At 43.8% G+C, this 19,195-nt stretch overlaps 1 protein-coding gene across 2 annotated transcripts in view; it reads right to left on the bottom strand.

The window, feature by feature from the left end:
* The window catches only part of Ano2 (anoctamin 2), a 347,394-nt gene that overhangs the window by 158,873 nt on the left and 169,326 nt on the right, over positions 1 to 19,195 (bottom strand). For both annotated transcript variants that reach the window (XM_052721782.1, XM_052721784.1), the window contains 3 exons: positions 13,057 to 13,191; positions 7,372 to 7,532; positions 2,713 to 2,795 (listed from right to left, as the gene is read on the bottom strand). In XM_052721782.1, coding sequence (XP_052577742.1) covers positions 2,713 to 2,795; positions 7,372 to 7,532; positions 13,057 to 13,191 — 379 coding nt within the window. The remainder of the gene's footprint in view (positions 1 to 2,712; positions 2,796 to 7,371; positions 7,533 to 13,056; positions 13,192 to 19,195) is intronic.

The following is a 19,195-nucleotide window of genomic DNA, read 5'->3' as shown; positions in this document are numbered from 1 at the left end:
TTCAGCTGAGGCAGAGCAACCAAGGCTATCCCTGTTTGCAGCCAAGCTGACCTGATGAGGTCCCAGACTCCCTCAAAAGCTGGGCAGATAAGCTCATGGGCAGAGCAGAATCTAGTCCACATTCAGCCGCAAGCAGATCAATGTAATAGTCCCTAAGCATAAACTCCATAGATGACTGATGTGATGCCAAATTCCACGAATCCACAGTCTCCCAGAAGCTGTTTCCATCTGGAAGCCTCCTCAGGATCTGGCCTGGATGAAGGCTTCAAGCCAGATTCAGATGATCTAAGGTCAGTCAGGACAGAAGGACAGGACACTGGATGTAAAGGCCTCCTTCAGTCAGTCCACAAGGACACCTACCCTGTACTGGCCCTGTAGGTTGGCCCTAGGGGTTGGTTGTTCACCCACCTCCTGACCCTCATAAGAAAGTAAACTCCACCCTTTGTCTATTAGTATCCCAGTTTATAAGCTGGACTTGCTCCAGCCTGCTTATTCCACTTCTACATGTTGAGAACACCCCATGTAGGAGGGACAGAAGGCGAATGGGCTGTGGCCTGTGTGTGTATCAGCTCCATCCTTCCCCCTGAGAAGGTGAGTGTTTCCTGGAGAATACCACAGGGAAAAGAGCATGTTGAAAGGATCCCTGAGCCTGGGAAAAACATTACTGACCTCTATATGCAGTTATTTATATAAACCCCAGGACTCCTATGCCAGTCACATATACCTTGTCTAACTGTCCTCCACTCCTTCCCAGGAGACACAGATAACAATCAATGCCAACCCTGCTCTGGCCACCAGATGGTACTGGTTCCTTTGTCCCTCACTAGCTCCTGATCCCTGTCTTCTCTACTCCTCAGACCTTTCAAGGCATCTTGCTATTACTGATACACACCCCTAGCTTGCCAGATCAGGATCATGATTGCTGATTCCTTCTTGGGGGTGCCCCTTATTCTCTCTTTTGTCTATTAAAATTCAGCAAATTTTCAAACTCCTGATTTTTCTTTATAAGGTTTTATGTTTTGGTGCAAGTAGCTAGATCCCACACTGGGGCATACCAAACAAGTGACCTGCTACTGAGTTACATCCTTAGCCCTTAAAACCAAATTTCCCCTTCACAGGTCCTGGGATAGCTGGCCCTGCCCCTCTCTGGATACTGCAGCAGGAGAGTTGGTCCTGCCCTGCCCCTCAGGGGAGAGCTACCCCCCCTTACACTCAGGAAAGATGGCCCTACCCCATACCAAAGGTGTACACCTCACCTAGGCAGCACACTAGAGCTAGCCCTGTGGTCAGGGACTCAGGTGAATCTGTGCTGAAGGCATCAAGACCAGGAGAGCTGAGCCTGCCCGCCCCCAATCTGCCATGTGTTGGCATGGGTGAGAGAAAGATGCCCTCCCCCCCAACCAATGCCACCTGTGGCAGGTGAGAGAGCTGACCCCTGAGGTCATAAAAGTGGGAAAGCAAGCCCTGCCCTTGACTAGGTGCAGCACACGGGAGAATTGGCCCTGAACCCTGCCTGAACAGCACATTAGAGCTGACCCTGTTGTCAGGTACACAGGTGAGCCAGCCCCGAGGGCATGAGAGCAGGAGAGCTGACCCCATTCCCCCATATACCCCCTATGGCAATGGGAAGAGAGGCTCCTGCACCTTGCCTGGGCAAAACAATGGAGCTAGCCCTGGTGGTGTGAGTGTGGGCGACCCAAATCTGAGGACCTGGGAACAGGAGAACTGGCCCTGCTCCTTGCCGCAAGCTGCATTGGGTGAGCTAGCTGAGGCAGTGCTGGAGAGCTCGCCTGGATAGCAACAATGAGGAAAGGCTGGCCATCTGATAGTAGTAAGTACTTACTATAGACTGGTCGCCATAGGACTGTGAGGAGAAGAATTACTCTTCAGCAGCCACCGTAACATCTGTGGCTTGCCTTGCATATTAATACTCAGATAGTGGAATGGTCCTGGACTTTGCAGATATATTCCCTCACTGCCATCTAAACCACCTACAGTACCAGAGCTCCTATCTGCTACCCACTTTTGTTCTTTAGACCATGAGCAACATCCAGTACTAGTAACTCTTGTAAATTAAAATGCTCAGCTTATCAGATTCATGGCTAATGTGCTAATTCTCAAAAGAGCTGAAAAGGAAGGATTACTTTTTTTTTTTACATACCTTAAATATCATCTACCCCTGCTCCCCACCCCAAATTAGACTCTGAAGGAATCTACCCTTTGCCCTTCACTCATTTTCTCAATTCACCGTCTACTGAATCCTGCCAAAATGACTTGGTAGATCTTTCTTTGTTAGTTACCCCAGCAACCTTCATCTGTACCTCCCATACCTCCCCACCTTGATGTTCTATAGGCTCACAGGCATTCTGACAAGTCCCAGCTCTAAACCAAGAATTCATTTTTCTCTGGCTTCTTGGTATCAAGGTTACTTATGGCCACTTGTTTGTGAATCTTGTACCATTTCTTCTTCCAAATTAGGCTACGGGGCCCTCTTCCCATCTCCAAGCCCTGCACCTTAACAACTCAAAGGAAGAGTCTGAACCCCTGAAGAAAGCATCTGAAATCCCTTTGGTGCTTATAAACCATGACATAGCCAACAAACCATGAGAGACCCAGCCAGGAACAGCTGATGCGACAGCAAACTTGAAGTGACAATCTAGTTCTAGGATCAGAGAAAAGCGAGGGCCCAGAGAAATGTGCGAGGGGACTCACTTCTTCCTCTTCTATCCCAGTCAGGTCCCAGAAGTAGCCCAGCCGCATCTGTAGTCTCTTCCAGTTTTCCAGAAACATGGTAGCTTAAAAAGAAGGAAAGCATTCAATTATTTATGAAGAATAGAGTCTGGGTAGCCTTGGGTTTACCAGTGCAGGTGGAACACACACTTACAGAATTCCAATTCAGGAGCTCTCATTGAAGTATTGAGCCCCATGGCTTTCTGCCTAGAGCTGCTCAAAACACTCCATATCCCCGAGTGCCGATAGATACACAGTCACTTATGAAGGGGGAACCATTCTGAGAAATGCATCAACAGGTAATCTTGTCATCATATGAATGTAATAGGGTGCACCTGTGTAGACAGTTCTAAGATCATTGAGCAATGTAGTCCTAAGGGGCCATTTTGAATGTGTGGTCCTTTATCGATGCTCGCATTATCACATTAATATAATCACATATGATTATATTAAAAGGAACTTTTCCTCACTTCCAGATTCTGGAGAATAAGGATACTGATGCCAAGAAATGAGAGAAATTTTGTAAGATAAGAAAAATAAAACTGGAAGGGAATTATAGTTTGGATCTAAATTATCACCTCAAAGCTACATGTTAAAGACTTGGTTGCTCATTGGTGGGCTTTTGGGAGATGACTGGATCATAGGGGCTCAGATCTCATCAACTGATGAGTTCATAATGTTAAGATTTGTTGAAAGGTGATAAAAACTTAGGAAATGGGATCTAGTTGGAGGAAATGGGTCTCTTGGGTATACTCATAAGGACAATATTTTATCCCCAGATCCCCTCCTCCTCTTTCTCCTTGCTTGATGGTCACTGTGACATGAGACGCTTCCATCACACACTCCTATTACCATGACATTTTCCTTTCAGGTCCAAAGCAATGGAGTCAGCCAACTGTGGGCTCAAACCTCAGAAACCACAAGCTCAAACACATGCCCATCCTTGAGGTTGAATGGGAAGCTGGCTTACACTGGGGTATGTAGACTCTTTAATAAGCCTCATCTTGCCTGTGCAGATCGTCTCTGCCTGAAGATTAGTCATCCCTTTCACTTCTCCCCTACCCAACTTACATAAGCCTTGCTCTCGCTTTCTTAATACCTCTCTTGTGTTTGGAGCAAGCACCGGGCGACTTCTAATTTTTAATGAAATAACCAGTCCACACTAAAGCATCTGCAGTGAACAGAACCCTTTAGACATTGTGGTCTAGGTTAGATGGATTTGCTGTTTGCCAAACATGGCACAAAGCAACCACGGACTTTAGAACAACCCTGACAGAAAACTGTGGGAATCCAGCAAGGAACGCTAGCGGCTGGAGAGGGCATCAGAGTTGGACTCTAACAATGGATTCCGGCAATGAAAATGGGATAGGCAGAGGGAAAATGAATTCCCCTGACTAAATTCCTGGATCTTTAAGCTCTCAGCTTTCTCTGGATACTAAGATGTGTGTCTGGCCCAGATCTTCTATCTGGACCTCTTCCATCATTTGCCAACGTACCTCACACCTGCTTTGCTGCTTACTCATCTTCCAGTCCCCTCCACCTTCAACTTGTGTGAATTATCCCCATCTCCCACCTCACCCTCCAGGTTCCTCTTTCATCCCATCCTGACCCAGTCTATGTCACTCTTCCTCCATAATCCTACCTTCATTATGGTCATGGCATCTAGAAAAGGAAGGGAAGGGACATTCCCCAGAGTCATCCCTCTAGCTCTGCACTGTCCATGATGCCAGCCAGGTGGCCCTCACTGCACACCATGCTGGATTTCTGGCTGCCATTTCAGGTCTATGGTGCTCTAACAGGGTTGAAAACTCTCCCTGAGATCCCGACTACCTATGTTTAACTCAGGCACATTACAGAACTAAGCATAATCCTATGCTGGCTGAATGTGCAGCTACTCAAGCTACCTTTACTTACTTGCAGCTACATCAAGCTGCCATTATGTGTAGTTTTCTCCCTTGAACTTGCAGTGTTTTTTTTTTCCTGTGAATGCAACTTACTCCTGAGACTGACATTGGCCTGGGAACACCGTCCTGTCACCCTTCACAGTGCCTGAAGAGGATATACGCAGGGAAGGAATCAGTGTGCTGATCGGGTAGCCTCTCCATGGACAAAGGGAGGGCAGGCTGTGAGCATGCAGAAGAGAAGCCAGGGAATAATGAGCAGAGATGCCATGCAGGTGATGGAAAAGAGAGGGTGCCATCACACTCAGCTCACTTTCCAAGTACCACGTCAATGCTTTGCACACAGTCTTACCCATTGTCACAGGAATGCTACAGGGAGTATTCTTTCACCCGGTTTATAGGTGAGGACACAGCTTCAACACCAAGGCCAAAGGAACCAGGCACCACCTTGGCGAAGAGCATTCACTTTTGGAAACATTAGTAACTGCGGACAGAGCCAGGTCTGCATTCACTGGATTTGGGACCCATGGCTGACAAGGAACAGAACCAAGATGCTTTGAAGACTGCCTAAGCCTTCCTCAGCAGAGCCTTCTCTGTCTCTCTTCAGAGCTGTGAGCTCTTTGTCACTGCTGATAAAACATCATCTCCCACTGCAGTCTAAGGCTAGATCTGCAGGAGTCTGGGCACATACTCTGACAGGCTGGGATCTGCAGACTAGTGTCTTCATGATGCAGGCATCTTCAAACGCTATTCTCACTGTCATCTGACCTGACACTCTCTCTCTCTCTCTCTCTCTCTCTCTCTCTCTCTCTCTCTCTCTCTCTCTCTCTCTCTCTGCTCAGAACTGCTTCTTTTCAGCCCATTCCTGGCAAGCCTGGGCCACTCGACACTGCACCACTAATCATTATAATCATGGTAATGAGAGGCATTACTGTAATTTTTAATTGTAATTTGTAGGCAATTATGCCTAAGGCTTTTGGCTGCTGCACCTAAGTACATAATCACATAAAACACAGTAAGGCTGCTAAAAAAGGGAAAAAACTGCCCTAAACCGGGAAGCTCCAATACAATCCCACCTCTATGTACTTTCCAGGGATAGGGGTAATAAATAGTTGAGACTCTGTTTACCGAAGCTATTGAGTACAGACCATAGGCAGTGGTTGGGGCTTGAGACTGAAATGTAGCTGAGAACCTCACCTTGCTTCAGGGAGTGGTGTGTCTCAAGAAAGTTCGTGAGAGACCCTGGGCCCAGGCCTCAAAGTGATGGCTACTCTGTGGTGGCAGTATCAACAAGGCAAATGAATAGGAACTTGGTCTGCACTAAATCCAAAACTGAGTATGTAGTCTGGGTTCCAGATTGGTTCGAGGGGATCTCAGGGTAGTTACCCATGCTGTGCTTGGTGGGAGGCACTGGTGCCCATGGCTTCCCAGGCAGCAAGCTGATCTTTACTTTGTTCTGCTGCCTGACAAGGCACAAGTTCCATCTCCTCCTGTAGGCTACTATCTTGAAGGGCTGCCCAGGTACTTCTGGGAGTCCCCTGAGACTAAAAACTAGAGTGCCCTCTGGAGGCGTTTGGTGGAAACCTAGCAATACAGAATCTTTCCAGACAAGCTTTGTCTGGACCAAGAAGAGATTCCCACAGGGAATGGGAGAAATCTGTGATCTGCTTCCCTGGATGCTACTGCGAACAGGTTCCTCCTCCTCCTCATTCTCCTCACCTCTCTCTCGTCCTCCCCTTGCCCTCCTCCTCCTTTCCTTATCTTTTAGGAACCTATGATCAGGGCCTCCAGCCCCTGCAGAGGTGGGGATAAATCAAGCGGGCTCTGCAGCAGGACTATGGTCCTACTGAACTTTGATCCAGTGGATGGGGGCGGTCCTGCGCTTTTGCCAGTGAGTACAAGCCAGGTGGTAATAACACAGACTGAAACATGTTGACTTGGGCTCTTTTTAAATGCACAGGGCTGTGTCCTTCCAAACTGACCAGTTGCCATGGGGAGGGTGTCCGCAGTTTGTAAGAACACTGTGTGTGTGTGTGTGTGTGTGTGTGTGTGTGTGTGTGTGTGTGTGTGTGTGTGTGTTGTGTGTGTGTGGTGTGTGTGTGTGTGTGTGTGTGTGTGTGTGTGTGTGTGTTCAGATGAGTACGGTTGCAGAGAGAGTTAGCTATGCTGATGCTCCAGGGAGAAGGTAGGAAGGGGGAAATGAAGGAATTGTTTGTTAATTTCTTTCACAAATACCTTTGGTGAGAATATTGAAAACATCATTTAACATTAAATAAAATCTCCAGAGTCCACACTCATGGGGTGCAGAAAATAGCATGGGACCTGAAAACCGGGAGCCCATCTTAATACCAACTGTCCCCCACCATGGCAGCACACCAGCGTTCTAACTCTCTACTGCAGTCTCTATGGTTTCATACAGCTGAGGAAAAGTGCCAGGTGCCTTATGGGTTGCCAGCAGGTTTTAGAACACGCACATGTTCAAGATCCTTGTAAGTCACAAGTGAGGCCAGTGTGGAGTCAACATTACTCCTCTGAGAGAAAACATGGAGAGTCATAAAGGATATTCCTATTTCTCTCCACACATATCACCAAAGAAGGAAAAGGTATTGTACTTAAAGTACTTCTTCTAGTATGAAGAAAATATACTGAAGTAAATAAATTGAAGGCTACGGTCTTCATCCTGGCCACCGTACCTGTTAGAGATAGTCCCTACTGAGCAGATATTGTGATGACAACTTACCCCACAAAGCCATGAAGATGGAAAAGAAGACAGTGGCCGGATTGTCAAAGAGATGGCTGGCCCGCGCAGTCCCACAGGCTGAGCTGAGGTTCCAATAGTCACAGGACTTGTCACACAGGGGACACATGGTAAAGGCATTCTGGTGGTCACACATCTCTTTGCTGCAGTGACAGGGGTTGATGGGTTAGGGCTGTGTTTACTCTTATCAAATGGTAACGAAGAATGAATGAGCCATCCTCTGAGGTAGGTATCTCTCTATCGCTATACACTGCCCAGAATGTTAATGATCATCTCTGAGGTGTGCGTACTGAATGATGCCTGAGAAAGTTCTTCAGGATGTGCTACATCTGTATGGTTGGTGGGAGACACACACAACTCTGAAGAAAGCACCACACTGAGGTTGGATTCCATTCCTTCCTCGAGTACAGGATGTTTCTTATGTCCCACTGGGCTGCCTCACAAATGTGTGACCTGGTCCCAAGCCGAAACAAACGTGAGCATGTGACAGGATCAGCACAAGGTGGTCCTCACCCTTCCTAACACTGCGGCCCTTTAACACAGTTCCTCGCTGTGGTGACCCCCAACCGTGAGATTATTTCATTGCTACTTCACAACAATTATTTTACTACTGTTGTGAATCATCATAATGTAAGTATCTGATAGGCGAGTCCCCAAAGGGGCTGCCATGCTCAGGTTGAGAACCAGTGCTCTGGAAGAAGCAGGTGAGGAGGAGTGCTCAGAACTGTGTACTGTGTACTCCTCCACCACCAGCGCCTGTGAGGCATCTGTGTAACGGAAACCAATAATCTCAATCTCCTAAGAATTATGACAGCCATGAAACAGGATTAGGAAGAATAAAAAGCAAGGTAAATCCTTCCAAGGACTAGATTGAGAAAGAAGCATGAGCCAAGTAACTCTAATGGCCTGTGTCCTAACCCATTATAAATGTATTTCTATTTAATAGACTGATGAATATATTCACAATTCATTAAGTAATGCTGGAGAGTGGGAGATTTACTGGAGACTGTCATTTTCTATAATGTCCCAGCTTCTGTCCTTTTTTTTAAAAAAAATAATTTATTTATTTTATGTGCGTTTGGTGTTTTGCCTATATGTATATTTGTGTGAGGGTGCCAGATCCCCTGGAAATAAAGTTACAGACAGTTATGAGCTGTCATGTGAGTGCCTGAAATTGAACCTAGGTCCTCTGGAAGAGCAGTCAGTGCTCTTAACCACTGAGTCATCCCTCCAGCCCCCCCCCCCAGTTTGTCTTTAATGGGTTAAGTCCCCAGGAGGGAAAAGCCTTCTGTGTCAGAGAATGGAAAGCCTAGGTCTCTGAGGAGGAATATCCTTCCTCCATTCACTCACTGCTGAGCTTTCCATTGGCAAGTATCAATCAGCATGACTTGCTCACAGCAAAATTATTAAGTGGTGATATCTTAGCAATATAGCCAGTGCTGGTCCCACTTCTTTAAATCTTATGAAACTGAAAAATTAAACTGGAAAAAAATAAAATTAAATTAATTTCAACCTTCTGAGACACATAAACCATCACTACATAGCTAGAAAGTGTTGCAACTCTCAGGGAAGAAAACAGATTTACACAGAAAATAATTTGTCTGTGTCAATTCAAGCAACGAGCTCTGATCTGCAGCCCCATCTAAGAGCACAGATCCCTCACAATGCCCTTCATGTATGTGCACCTGAGACTTCTGCTTGTCTTGTTTTATATACTTACATGCCAGGGAGATACAAACTCACTCAATCTAATTTTGTCTAAATCTCATCGATGCCAGAAGGCCAGGAGTGAAAGATCATTAAGATTATCAAGCAATGTGGTGCAAAGCACTTTAAATAATGTACTCTGCCAATTACTGCTTTTAAAAACTCAAATGCAGGCATCTGTTAATTATTTGTACAAAACAGTAGCATGGATTCTTCTCGAATTGTTTGAATTTGAAGTCAGAATGCTTGATATGTGCTGGGGGTTTTGATACAAGCAATTTAAGAGAATTTTAGGGAATTTAATACTGGAACGGCATTAAAGGGACTGTATGTCTTGAAACAGGCTGTTTGTGGACAAGTTGAAAGATGACGAAGCCCACTCAAGATGGAAATCATTTCTGATTTATGCACCAGCTTCATAAAAAATATCCAGATTTCTAGTGAGAAGTAATTGTGTCTATAAATCGAGTGGTTATTTCTCCAATCTATCATTTCTTTCTAGAAAAGCTAAGAAGGTTGATAAGTGGCCTGCCAATCAGCCAAATCAAGACCCTAAAGCAAATGAGGGTCTTGAAAGTGAATGAATGAGCACACTTAGAGAAACAAGACCAGCTAGCACAAAGCCAGGAGGTACAAAGAGGCCGTTTCCCAGGAAATCCAGACAAAACATCTGATCCTAAGGCCTCAGAGCTGAAGTAACTGGCTTCCTTTTCCAATATGGTTTAAATTAATCAGCTGGTTTTTGAATGTTACAGTCTTCCCCACCATGTAAGTACTTAGCAAAAGAAACTGATCTCTCCAAAGCAGCTTTCTCTAGGTATACTATGAACATGTAGACGTATACTGCTCAAATATCTTATATCAAACACTGAGGAATAAAAGTAATTGCAGTTTCCCATGATTGGTGTGACTTCTCTGGCTTTGAACTACAATAGAGTTGTAGAAAATGTGAGGGCTGGGGAAACCGCATAAAGAGCCATTAAGTTCCCCTAACCTTTGCAAGTTCCTAGGACTGTACAACTTTAAAAAAACAAAAAAAAAGTTTCAGAATCAGAACATAGTGAATTCCAGCTTGATACCAAAATTAGCAATGTCTGAAACAATCCCCAAATAGTGTATTTTCTTAGCAGATGATAATAGATTGAAACTATAATCAACAGCAAGAAGAACTTCAGATATTGTAGCAACACAAGGGGATTGAAAAACATACTTTTGAGCAATCATAAGTCATCAAAGCAATTATCAGAGAAAACTTAAAAAATTCCTATCAGCAAATGAAAACAGAAAAACAGACCAGAAAACCAAGAATCTAAGAGATTGCAAAAGCAAAATTTAGAAGGACGTTTATAGCTATGCATGCCTATGGTATAAAAACAGATAAACCTTAAGTAAATAACGTAATAATGAGTCTCAAGGCCTTAAAAAAAAAAAGAGGAACAAATCAAACTCTGAGTTATCGGCAGAAAAGACATGCTGAAGACGGAAGCAGAAATGAGTGGGATCCAGACTAAAACAACACAGAGACCTCACTCAAACAAAGAGCTGATTCCATGAAAGACGGAAGTCAACAAGCCCCAAGCCAAAGTAAACAAAAGGAAACGAAGACAGTCTGGACTATCAAAATGGCGGCAGAAAGGAGGATATTAGCCACTGCGTATCCTGCAAAGGATTACGGAACTTAGTGTGTTTTTTGTCCAGTGTCCCCCAAAGCTTATGTTATCTCCAATTCGAGTGCAGTTTCAACGCCATGGAGTTCAAATTCACCCTCTGTGACACGGAGAGTTTAAGACTGCCTAGACTGAGTCTGTTTCAAAAAACCAAAAATTCAACAGTAAATTTAAAAAAGCAACAACTAAAGGAAAACATATGGGAAACAAAGATATCAACTCAGGGGGCTGGAGAGATGGCTCAGTGGTCTGAGCTCTTGCTGCTCTTCCAGAAGACCCCAGCTCAGTTCCCAGCACTCAGGTTAGGTTGGTTAAAAACCAGTAAATCCAGCTCCAGGAGATCTGGTGCCCCCTTCTGGACTCTTCAGGCACAACCCCCCGCCCCCACACACACACGCATATTTTTCATGTGACTTACAATGTAAAATTATATGTGATTGCAGGATGAAAATCCAAATACATAACTACATGCAAATATAGCACAGTGGGCATTTGTCCTTCCTGCCTGTACAGAACACTAATATGTCATTTCATTTTATCCTATCTTATTACAATGGTTAATGTTTATTGTCAACCTGGCTGGGTTTTGGATTGTGTAGAAGACAGATCTGTGCACATGTCTGTGAGGACCTCTTCAGAGAGATTTAACTCAAGAGGGAAGAACCGCCCTGAATGCAGGCAACATTCGGAGGGTTTGGGTCCTGGACTGAACAGAAAGAACACAAGAAGACAGTGTGAGCACCAGCATCCATTGCTCTCTGCTTCCAGACTGTGGACATGATGTGATCAGCTACCTCGTGTTCCTGCCACCATGACGGAGAGTTCCCCCTCGAACCATGAGCTACAACAATGAGAAAAGTGACTAATACAGTGTCTAACCCTTCTTCATTCGAGAGCAACCACTGGGTTGCTCTTCATAGCGGACAGGACACAACATGCTGGCAGGTGCTATAGAGCAATGATCACAATGCACCCACCTTACATGTGTGTATATCCCCACACATATGTGAGTATGTGTGTGCATATGGGGGTGCACATGCTTCTGTGTAGACACAGCTTCACAGCATATGCAGGCCATGGTCTTTTCCAGCCAGAAATCCCAACTCTTGTCTCTTACACTGACTTGCTTAGCTTTGCTCTGCACACTGGCAGAGCTAGCTCTGGCTTGCTTTGTTAGACTGTCTCTACAGAGTGAGTGTGGCAAGACCAGCCTCCTGGTTCTTCTCACTGGGGAACGCCGTTTCCTCAACAAGTCCAGTTCTCCCCCTTTCTTCAGGATGGCCATCCAATCCCCCACTACCACATCCAACTACAGTGCACATTCACATTCTCTCCCTGGTGTCCTCAATTCATCTTGTTACTGACAATACATCATGTTGCTATAGAACTGACTTAGTACCAACTGCCACGAGGGGTCCCATCTCCAACTAAGACAAACTGAGCCAAGGGAACTTTTAACTCTAATACATAATACTAGAAAATGTAGGTTCTTGGTGCTGTTTTAGGTTTCATACTTTTTTGTGGTTGTTGTTGGTGGTGAGCTGTTTTTCTAAACTTTGCTGTGGTTGTTCCTGGTAGGTTCTCACTCTGTACCTTCAGATGACTTCAAATTCACTATATAGCTCCAGCCTGGCCTCAATATCTCAGCAATCCTCCTGAATCAGCCTCCCAAGTGATACTGAGATCAGATGTAGTCACAAAGTTCATGTATAGTGTCACCAGCAATAGATAAGTACTTTTGTTCTTCATAGACCTTCTCTTTCCCACAAGGATTAGCCTTTGTTCAGTCTTGGCTCTGCTTAAGCCCTACCGTGTGGTCTGTCATGTCCTGCAGTTCTGACCTTCTGAACCACAGCTTAGCCCTTCCTTGCAGCCGCTTCTTACAGCATTCTGTTGCTACAGTACATGACTTTTATCCAATGATACTGTACATACTCTGACCTGAGTTTTATGGGAAGCCAGAAAGCAAATGCTGTGAAGTTAAGAGGAAAAAAACATGTGTCTGGCGTGATTCCTTTCATCAGGTTTTATTTGCTGGTCATATCAGGCAGCAGCCCCAGGGAACAGACTGATGAGGAATGGAAGAGCACTGTGATAACCAGTGGCTCTGCAACCATTCCCCAAACCTGCAGCTCCCAGATCCAACTCTGGAGGGAAGCTGGATGTGTGGGAAGGGATGTGGGACAGAGAGGGAGGACTTTGGAAAGAGGTGTGTGAAATGTACTCACAACTGGGGCAAAAGTCCAAACTATGACCATATGGGAATGGAGCCTTGTCTCTAAAAGGGACTTACCTGGGAATATCCTCTTCAATTGTTGCGCATCCATAAAGAAACACGATCACCCCAATGACAGAAGATGGGATAAGGAATGATGTATACAGCCCCAGCCAAGCAAAATACAGCCCAATTTTCTCTCCAAAATATTTCCTGGAAAACCAAGAAAGAAAAGAAATGAAACACATATTAGAAACATCATATACTCCCCATATTTCTTTTTGTTCTATGACTCAAAATAGATTGGCAAAAATACTCTCTTTGTAATGAATTCAAAGGGATGGAGGCTACAGGGGAAGGGACCTCTGCACACACAAAAAAATCAACTGATCTTTATTGAGATGGAGTGCATTCCACTTGACTCACATATACACATCAGCCTTGGCCGTTTGTGGGAAGTAGATAGCTACAAGAAAGAACCCAGCCCTAACAGCAAACTAAAAGTATATTGCCAGTTTCAGAATCCTCACCAACATGAATAGCACACTGTAGCATGAATCTTAAAAGATCTTATTAATGAAATCAAACCTGAATCCAGGTATTGGGGTGAATGCTGGAAGATCAGAGAAGCAGAACAAGCCACAGCTACCTCACCTTGCCAATTCCTCAGCTGATCCTGTTTCCTCAGACTGGAAGCCTCTGAGTTCTCATCCAAATGGATCTCAGCTGAATTGTGTTGCTCAAAACCTAAAAGCTTAACCAGCTCTAGTTTCTTGTCCTCACGACTTAAATACCTTTCTGCTTTCTGCCATCACTTCCTGGGATTAAAGGCTCTGGTTACCATGCCTGGCTGTTTCCAGTGTGGCTTTGAACTCACAGAGATCCAGACTGATCTCTGCCTCTGGAATGCTAGGATTAAAGGCATGTGTGCCACCATTTTCTGGCCTCTATCTAGTGGCTGTTCTGTTCTTTGACTCCAGATAAGTTTATTAGGGTTCACAATATTTTGGGGAACACAATATCACCACAGTACATTATCGTTTTAGACTGACACTGCTCAACCCATAGAAAAGCATGCTTTTTAAAAATAAACTCATTTTTAATCAATTATATAAGCCACATGTGCAGGAATGTGTACTAATGTACACAAACCAACATATACATCTTTAAAGAATTACTAGAAGAAATTCAATAAAATATTTGTTAAGGCTTATTTGAATGGGTGATTTTTATTTCTTCAATTTCTGAACCACTTTATTGAGGCAGATTGATTTACAAAAAGCTATAAATATCTAATGTATCTGACAAGTCAGGCCATGATGTATTCCTCCCCTCCAAATACCCTTCCTTTGCTCCCTTTTTAAAATATTTTTTCTCTTGTGTTGAGAGTACTCAGCACAAAAGAGCTCCCCTCTTAGCAAAACTCTATTTATACTTCACAGTGTTGTTAACTACAGGCTGTTATATCATGGGACTCTAAAGCTTATACATTCTATATAACTAAAACTTTATACCCTTTGCTTTACATCTTCTGTTTTCCCCTTGATGTAGGCCTTGTAACTTCAATCCCACATCCATATTCTACAGTCCTATAATAGTAAATTCCTCAAAGAGGTGATATCACACAGCATTTGTACTACTGCCTGGCTTATTTCACTTAGCATAGTGTCCTCCAAGTCCAGCCATATTTCTACAAATAACAGACCTTCCTCTTCTTGTGAGGTCACAGAACACCTCCTTGTATCATGTACCATGTTTTGTTTATCTGTGCTTCTGTGGATTGTTTTTACTTTTGGGCAACAGTGTGTCATCAAGCTGTAAACATGGAGTGAGCATCTCTCCTTAAGATCCTGACCCCAATTTCTTGGAATATACATCCAGAAGTGGGATTGCTACATCAAATGATAACTCAAATTTTAGGGAACATCCATACTGTTTTCTACAATGTGCTTTTCCACCACCAAGTAGCTCTACCTACACATCTTGTCCTTTGATACTAGCCATTCTAACAAATATGAAGCAATATCTCATTCTAGTATGTTTCATTTGTTTCTGATGACTAATGATGGAAATTTTAATTTTTATTGGCTATTTGCATGTTTTCTTTGGTGAAATGGCTATTTAGTTCTCTTCCATGTTTAAGTGGGTTTATAATATTTCAAGCTCTCTCTCCTCCACCCTCCACATCTCTCTCTCTCTCTCTCTCTCTCTCTCTCTCTCTCTCTCTCTCTCTCTCATTCTTTCTCCTTCCATGTTTAAGTGGGTTTTTCATTTTCTAAGTTATTTCTCTCTCCTTTCCTCCTTCCCTCTCCCTCCTCTCTTATTGAGTTATAAGATTTTCTTGAATATGAGTCCTTTACCTGTAGATGTAACCAACCGTCTTATTAAATAAGAAACACAGAGCCAATTCAGAGAAGAAAGCCAAGAGGTCAGAGCTAAGAGCCTCACCCTTCCTGATTCAGCGATCCTCTTCAGCCAAGCGAGCTCTCCGAAAGAGGCCTACTTCCTGTGTGTATGTCTTTATATAGTCTAGCTGTTCTGCCTTCTCATTGGTTGTAAACCCAAACACGTGATTGCCTCATTACTGCCTGTATGTACCGCCCTCCAGGTCCTTAAAGGCGTGCGCCACCGCCGCCACGCACTTGCTATGGCTCTAAAAGCTCTGACCCCCAGGCAACTTTATTTATTAACATACAATTAAAATCACATTTCAGTACAAGTAAAATACCACCACATTTACCAGATCTTTGGTTTGCAAATACTTGCTCTCATTTTCTCTTTTTTTTTTAATAATAGAAAGCAGGAATTAGAGATTTACCCAATGTGGCCACATTGGAAAGAGAGACAAAGAGATCTAGTCACCTCTATGCCCATCTTTGGGGTCCTGAAATGAGGCAGATTGAGAACTTTTAGACTGATATAATTCTATTTGTTTGCTTTTGTTTATCCTAACTTCAGTATCTGTGAGATTTCCCCTATGTTTTCTTCTAATGGTTCTAGTGTGTCAGTAACATGTAGACCTAACACATTTGAATTCATTTTTATATAATGTAAGAATTAAAAGCCAGGCATGGTGGTGCATGCCTTTAGTCCCAGCACTTGACCTCTGTGAGATCAAGGTCAGCCTGGTCTACAAAGTGAGTTCCAGGACAGTCAGTCCTGTTAAACCAAAAAAAAAAAAATGAATTAAATATCTAGAAATAAAATTAGCCAAGGAGTAAAAGGCACACAAAAACTGTAAAACTTTTGACTACAGAAACCAAAGAAGACACAAATAAATGGAAGTATATATCTTGTGGTCATGGATGGTAGGAATCAATACAGCTAGTTATTGAGAAAACTTTACAAACACATGAAAATTATAATTAATTAAAAAACAAAAGAGTTTTCTGCAATTGGACAATTTTAAATGGTTCATATTTAAATTCACTGATTCTTTCTCTTAATAGTATTGGCTAGTGAATTTCTCAGTTCTGTCATTATATTCCTCAGTTCCAGCATTTCCATTGTATTCTTTATAATTTTTATTTTTTGCTTAGTTTTTCATTTTCCCACATATTTTGATCCTTTGTTCACTTCTGATTCAAGTTCTCTCCACCTGTATTCCTACCTGGCTTGTTAAGATGCTTTAAGGTTATTATTGTTAATTATCTGCCAAGCAGGTTGTGGATCTCAGTTTCTTTAAACTCAGTTACTGGAACTTTATCTGGTCCTTTTAGTGCATGTCATGGATGCATGATCCATGACTTGACTTGGCTGTCTGTTCATTTGGAAAGTGGTCACTTCTGGTTCTTACTTGTTAGTTTCATCTGGTGAAGCTCTTCATCAGTCATGCTGGTAGGTTATGGATGGATCAACTCGTAGAGTCTGTAGGTAAGACAGCTAAGAATGTGTTGAAACAGCTAAGCCAACTCATGAAAAGTGGATCTGCTGCTATGGTCTATGGATGTATCAACTGCAAGTGTGTATGGCCAGAGTCTGTAGGCAAGAGATTTGGGAATGTGTTGTTATACTTAAGCCAAGGTTTAAAAGTGGATCTGCTACCATGCTCTATGAATGCATCCACTGCCAGAGTCTATGGTCAGAATGGCCTGCTTTCGGGGTTCAGAGTAGATGTGATTGTTAGTTCATGGATGCATGGATTGCTATGGAATCTGCGTGAAGATGGGACTGTCTTTGGGTCCCATGGACAAGTAGTGCTGCTTGTAGTTCTGTTAGAGAGTGAGGAGATTTTCTATGAGGTTTCCAAGTGTTTGTAAAAGATCACGACAGTAGAGGCATAAATAGGGCTCCTTTGGGCTGTGAACACAAGTTGAGCAACTTTTGCACCTGTGAGTGTAAAGGTTAGGCTGTCACTGGGTCCGTAAATGGACAAGGCTGGTTCTAGGTCCACAGTTCAAGGCTGCTTCTAAGTCCACAGTTGGACAGATTTCTAGCAGGGACCTGATGGGTCGTTCCATTATCAGAGGGCATAGATCTACCTTCCCAATGCAAGCAAGTGTTGTAAACACTTGTGTAAATCTCAGGGCTCTGATAAAGGCATATTTTACCTATAGATGGCTATTAAATCTATGCTTCTGTGGGAGACCTTCCATTCTGCCAGTCATGATGATGTCACTTCATTTGTGTCTGTATTTTAACTTTTTGGCTTTGTTAATTATTTTATAATAAAAAGTGATTTTTTTCTTAAAAAGAAAATTGCTATCTGTATCTTTTTATCTTCACTTTAAACTTAGCCAAGTATCACAAGGCATTTCTTTAGAATAAATATTGACACTGAAGTTGTGAGCATGGGAGAGTTGTCCCCATTACTCATCTGTCAGATGCCCCCACCCCACCCATCAATGCCTGAGGCATATGGGAGAGCTGGCCCTGAGGTCAGAAAGGCATAAGAGTTGCCTCTGCCTACCACCAGCTACAACACTTAGGAGAGCAGGCCCTGCATCCCCATGGGGAGCACAATAGAGTCAACTCAATTGACAGAGGTATGGGTGAGCCAGCCCTGAAGTTGTAAGCATGGGAGAGCTGTCCCCATTACTTATCTGTCTGTCACGTAGTGGCATAGGTGCGGGAGAGCTGGCCCTGAGATCACAAGGGTGGGAGAGCTGCCCCTGTCCCCTACTAGCTGCAACACTTGGAGAACAGGCCCTGCACCTCTTGTCAATAGAGCCAATCCTGTTGACAGAGGTGTGGGTGAGCCAGCCCCAAAGTTGTGAGCATGAGAGAGCTGTCCCTATTACCCATCTGTCATTTGGTGGCATGAGTGGGGGAGAGATGCCCCCCTTGCCCATCAACACCTGAGGCAAGTAGGAGAGCTGGCCCTGTGGTCATAAGAGAGGGAGAGCTGGTCCTGCCATTCATCAGCTGCAGCACTCAGGAGAGTGGCCCCTATGCCATACATGGACAACACACAGTAGAGCTGGCCTGAAGGTGTAGGTTTGGGATATCTGACCCTGACAATGAAAGCAGAAGAACTGGCCCTGCCCCTTGCTCATTGCTGCAAGGGGTGAACGCACCAGAACAATGCTGGAGAGCTCACTCTTTTGGTGAGGGCAAGGGAGAGCTGGTGGACTAACCAACCCTGCAACTACCCAGGCCCAGAACCAGGGTTATGTGTTGGTCAACCCCAACATCCACCCCATAGGTGATCTGCTGGAGCACATGAAGGGACTGGTCTGCAGAGCCAAAGCCATAGGATTTTCACAAAACATGGCATCAGCAGGATAACCAAGAGGAATTGCAGTGAGGGCCCAGCATTGATAGTGTAGCAGAAACCAGAGGCCTCAAACCAGACCAATGACTCTTTGAAATAAACACTTGCAAGTAAAGATATACGGATAAAAGGTTTTACTTTGTGACTCACTGTGTCACACTATAGCTTCCATGACAAGATTGATTTTTTTCCTTCTCTCTCTCTCTCCCCCCTCTTAAATTTTATTTTATTTTATTTTATTTTATTTTATTTGGGGGATGTTGCAAGGGCAGAGAGTGGATATGAAGGAATTGGAAATGAATGGGATGGAGATGCATGATGTGAAAGACACAAAGAATAAATAAAAAGAAGGAGAAAACAAAACAAAAGAACAAATATTGATCGTGAAACTCTAAGAGAAAAGTATCTATAAAGAATCAACAGATTCCATTTCTCACAAGCATATGGCACACAGCACAGGCAAGAAACCTCCTGTCTCCACTTTGACAGCAAGCTTCACAGGTG

This window comes from Peromyscus californicus, unplaced genomic scaffold (assembly GCF_007827085.1).
Source record: "Peromyscus californicus insignis strain IS unplaced genomic scaffold, ASM782708v3 Scaffold_6__1_contigs__length_162567912, whole genome shotgun sequence".
Taxonomy (NCBI): domain Eukaryota; kingdom Metazoa; phylum Chordata; class Mammalia; order Rodentia; family Cricetidae; genus Peromyscus; species Peromyscus californicus.
This window is presented reverse-complemented; position numbering and strand designations above follow the sequence as displayed.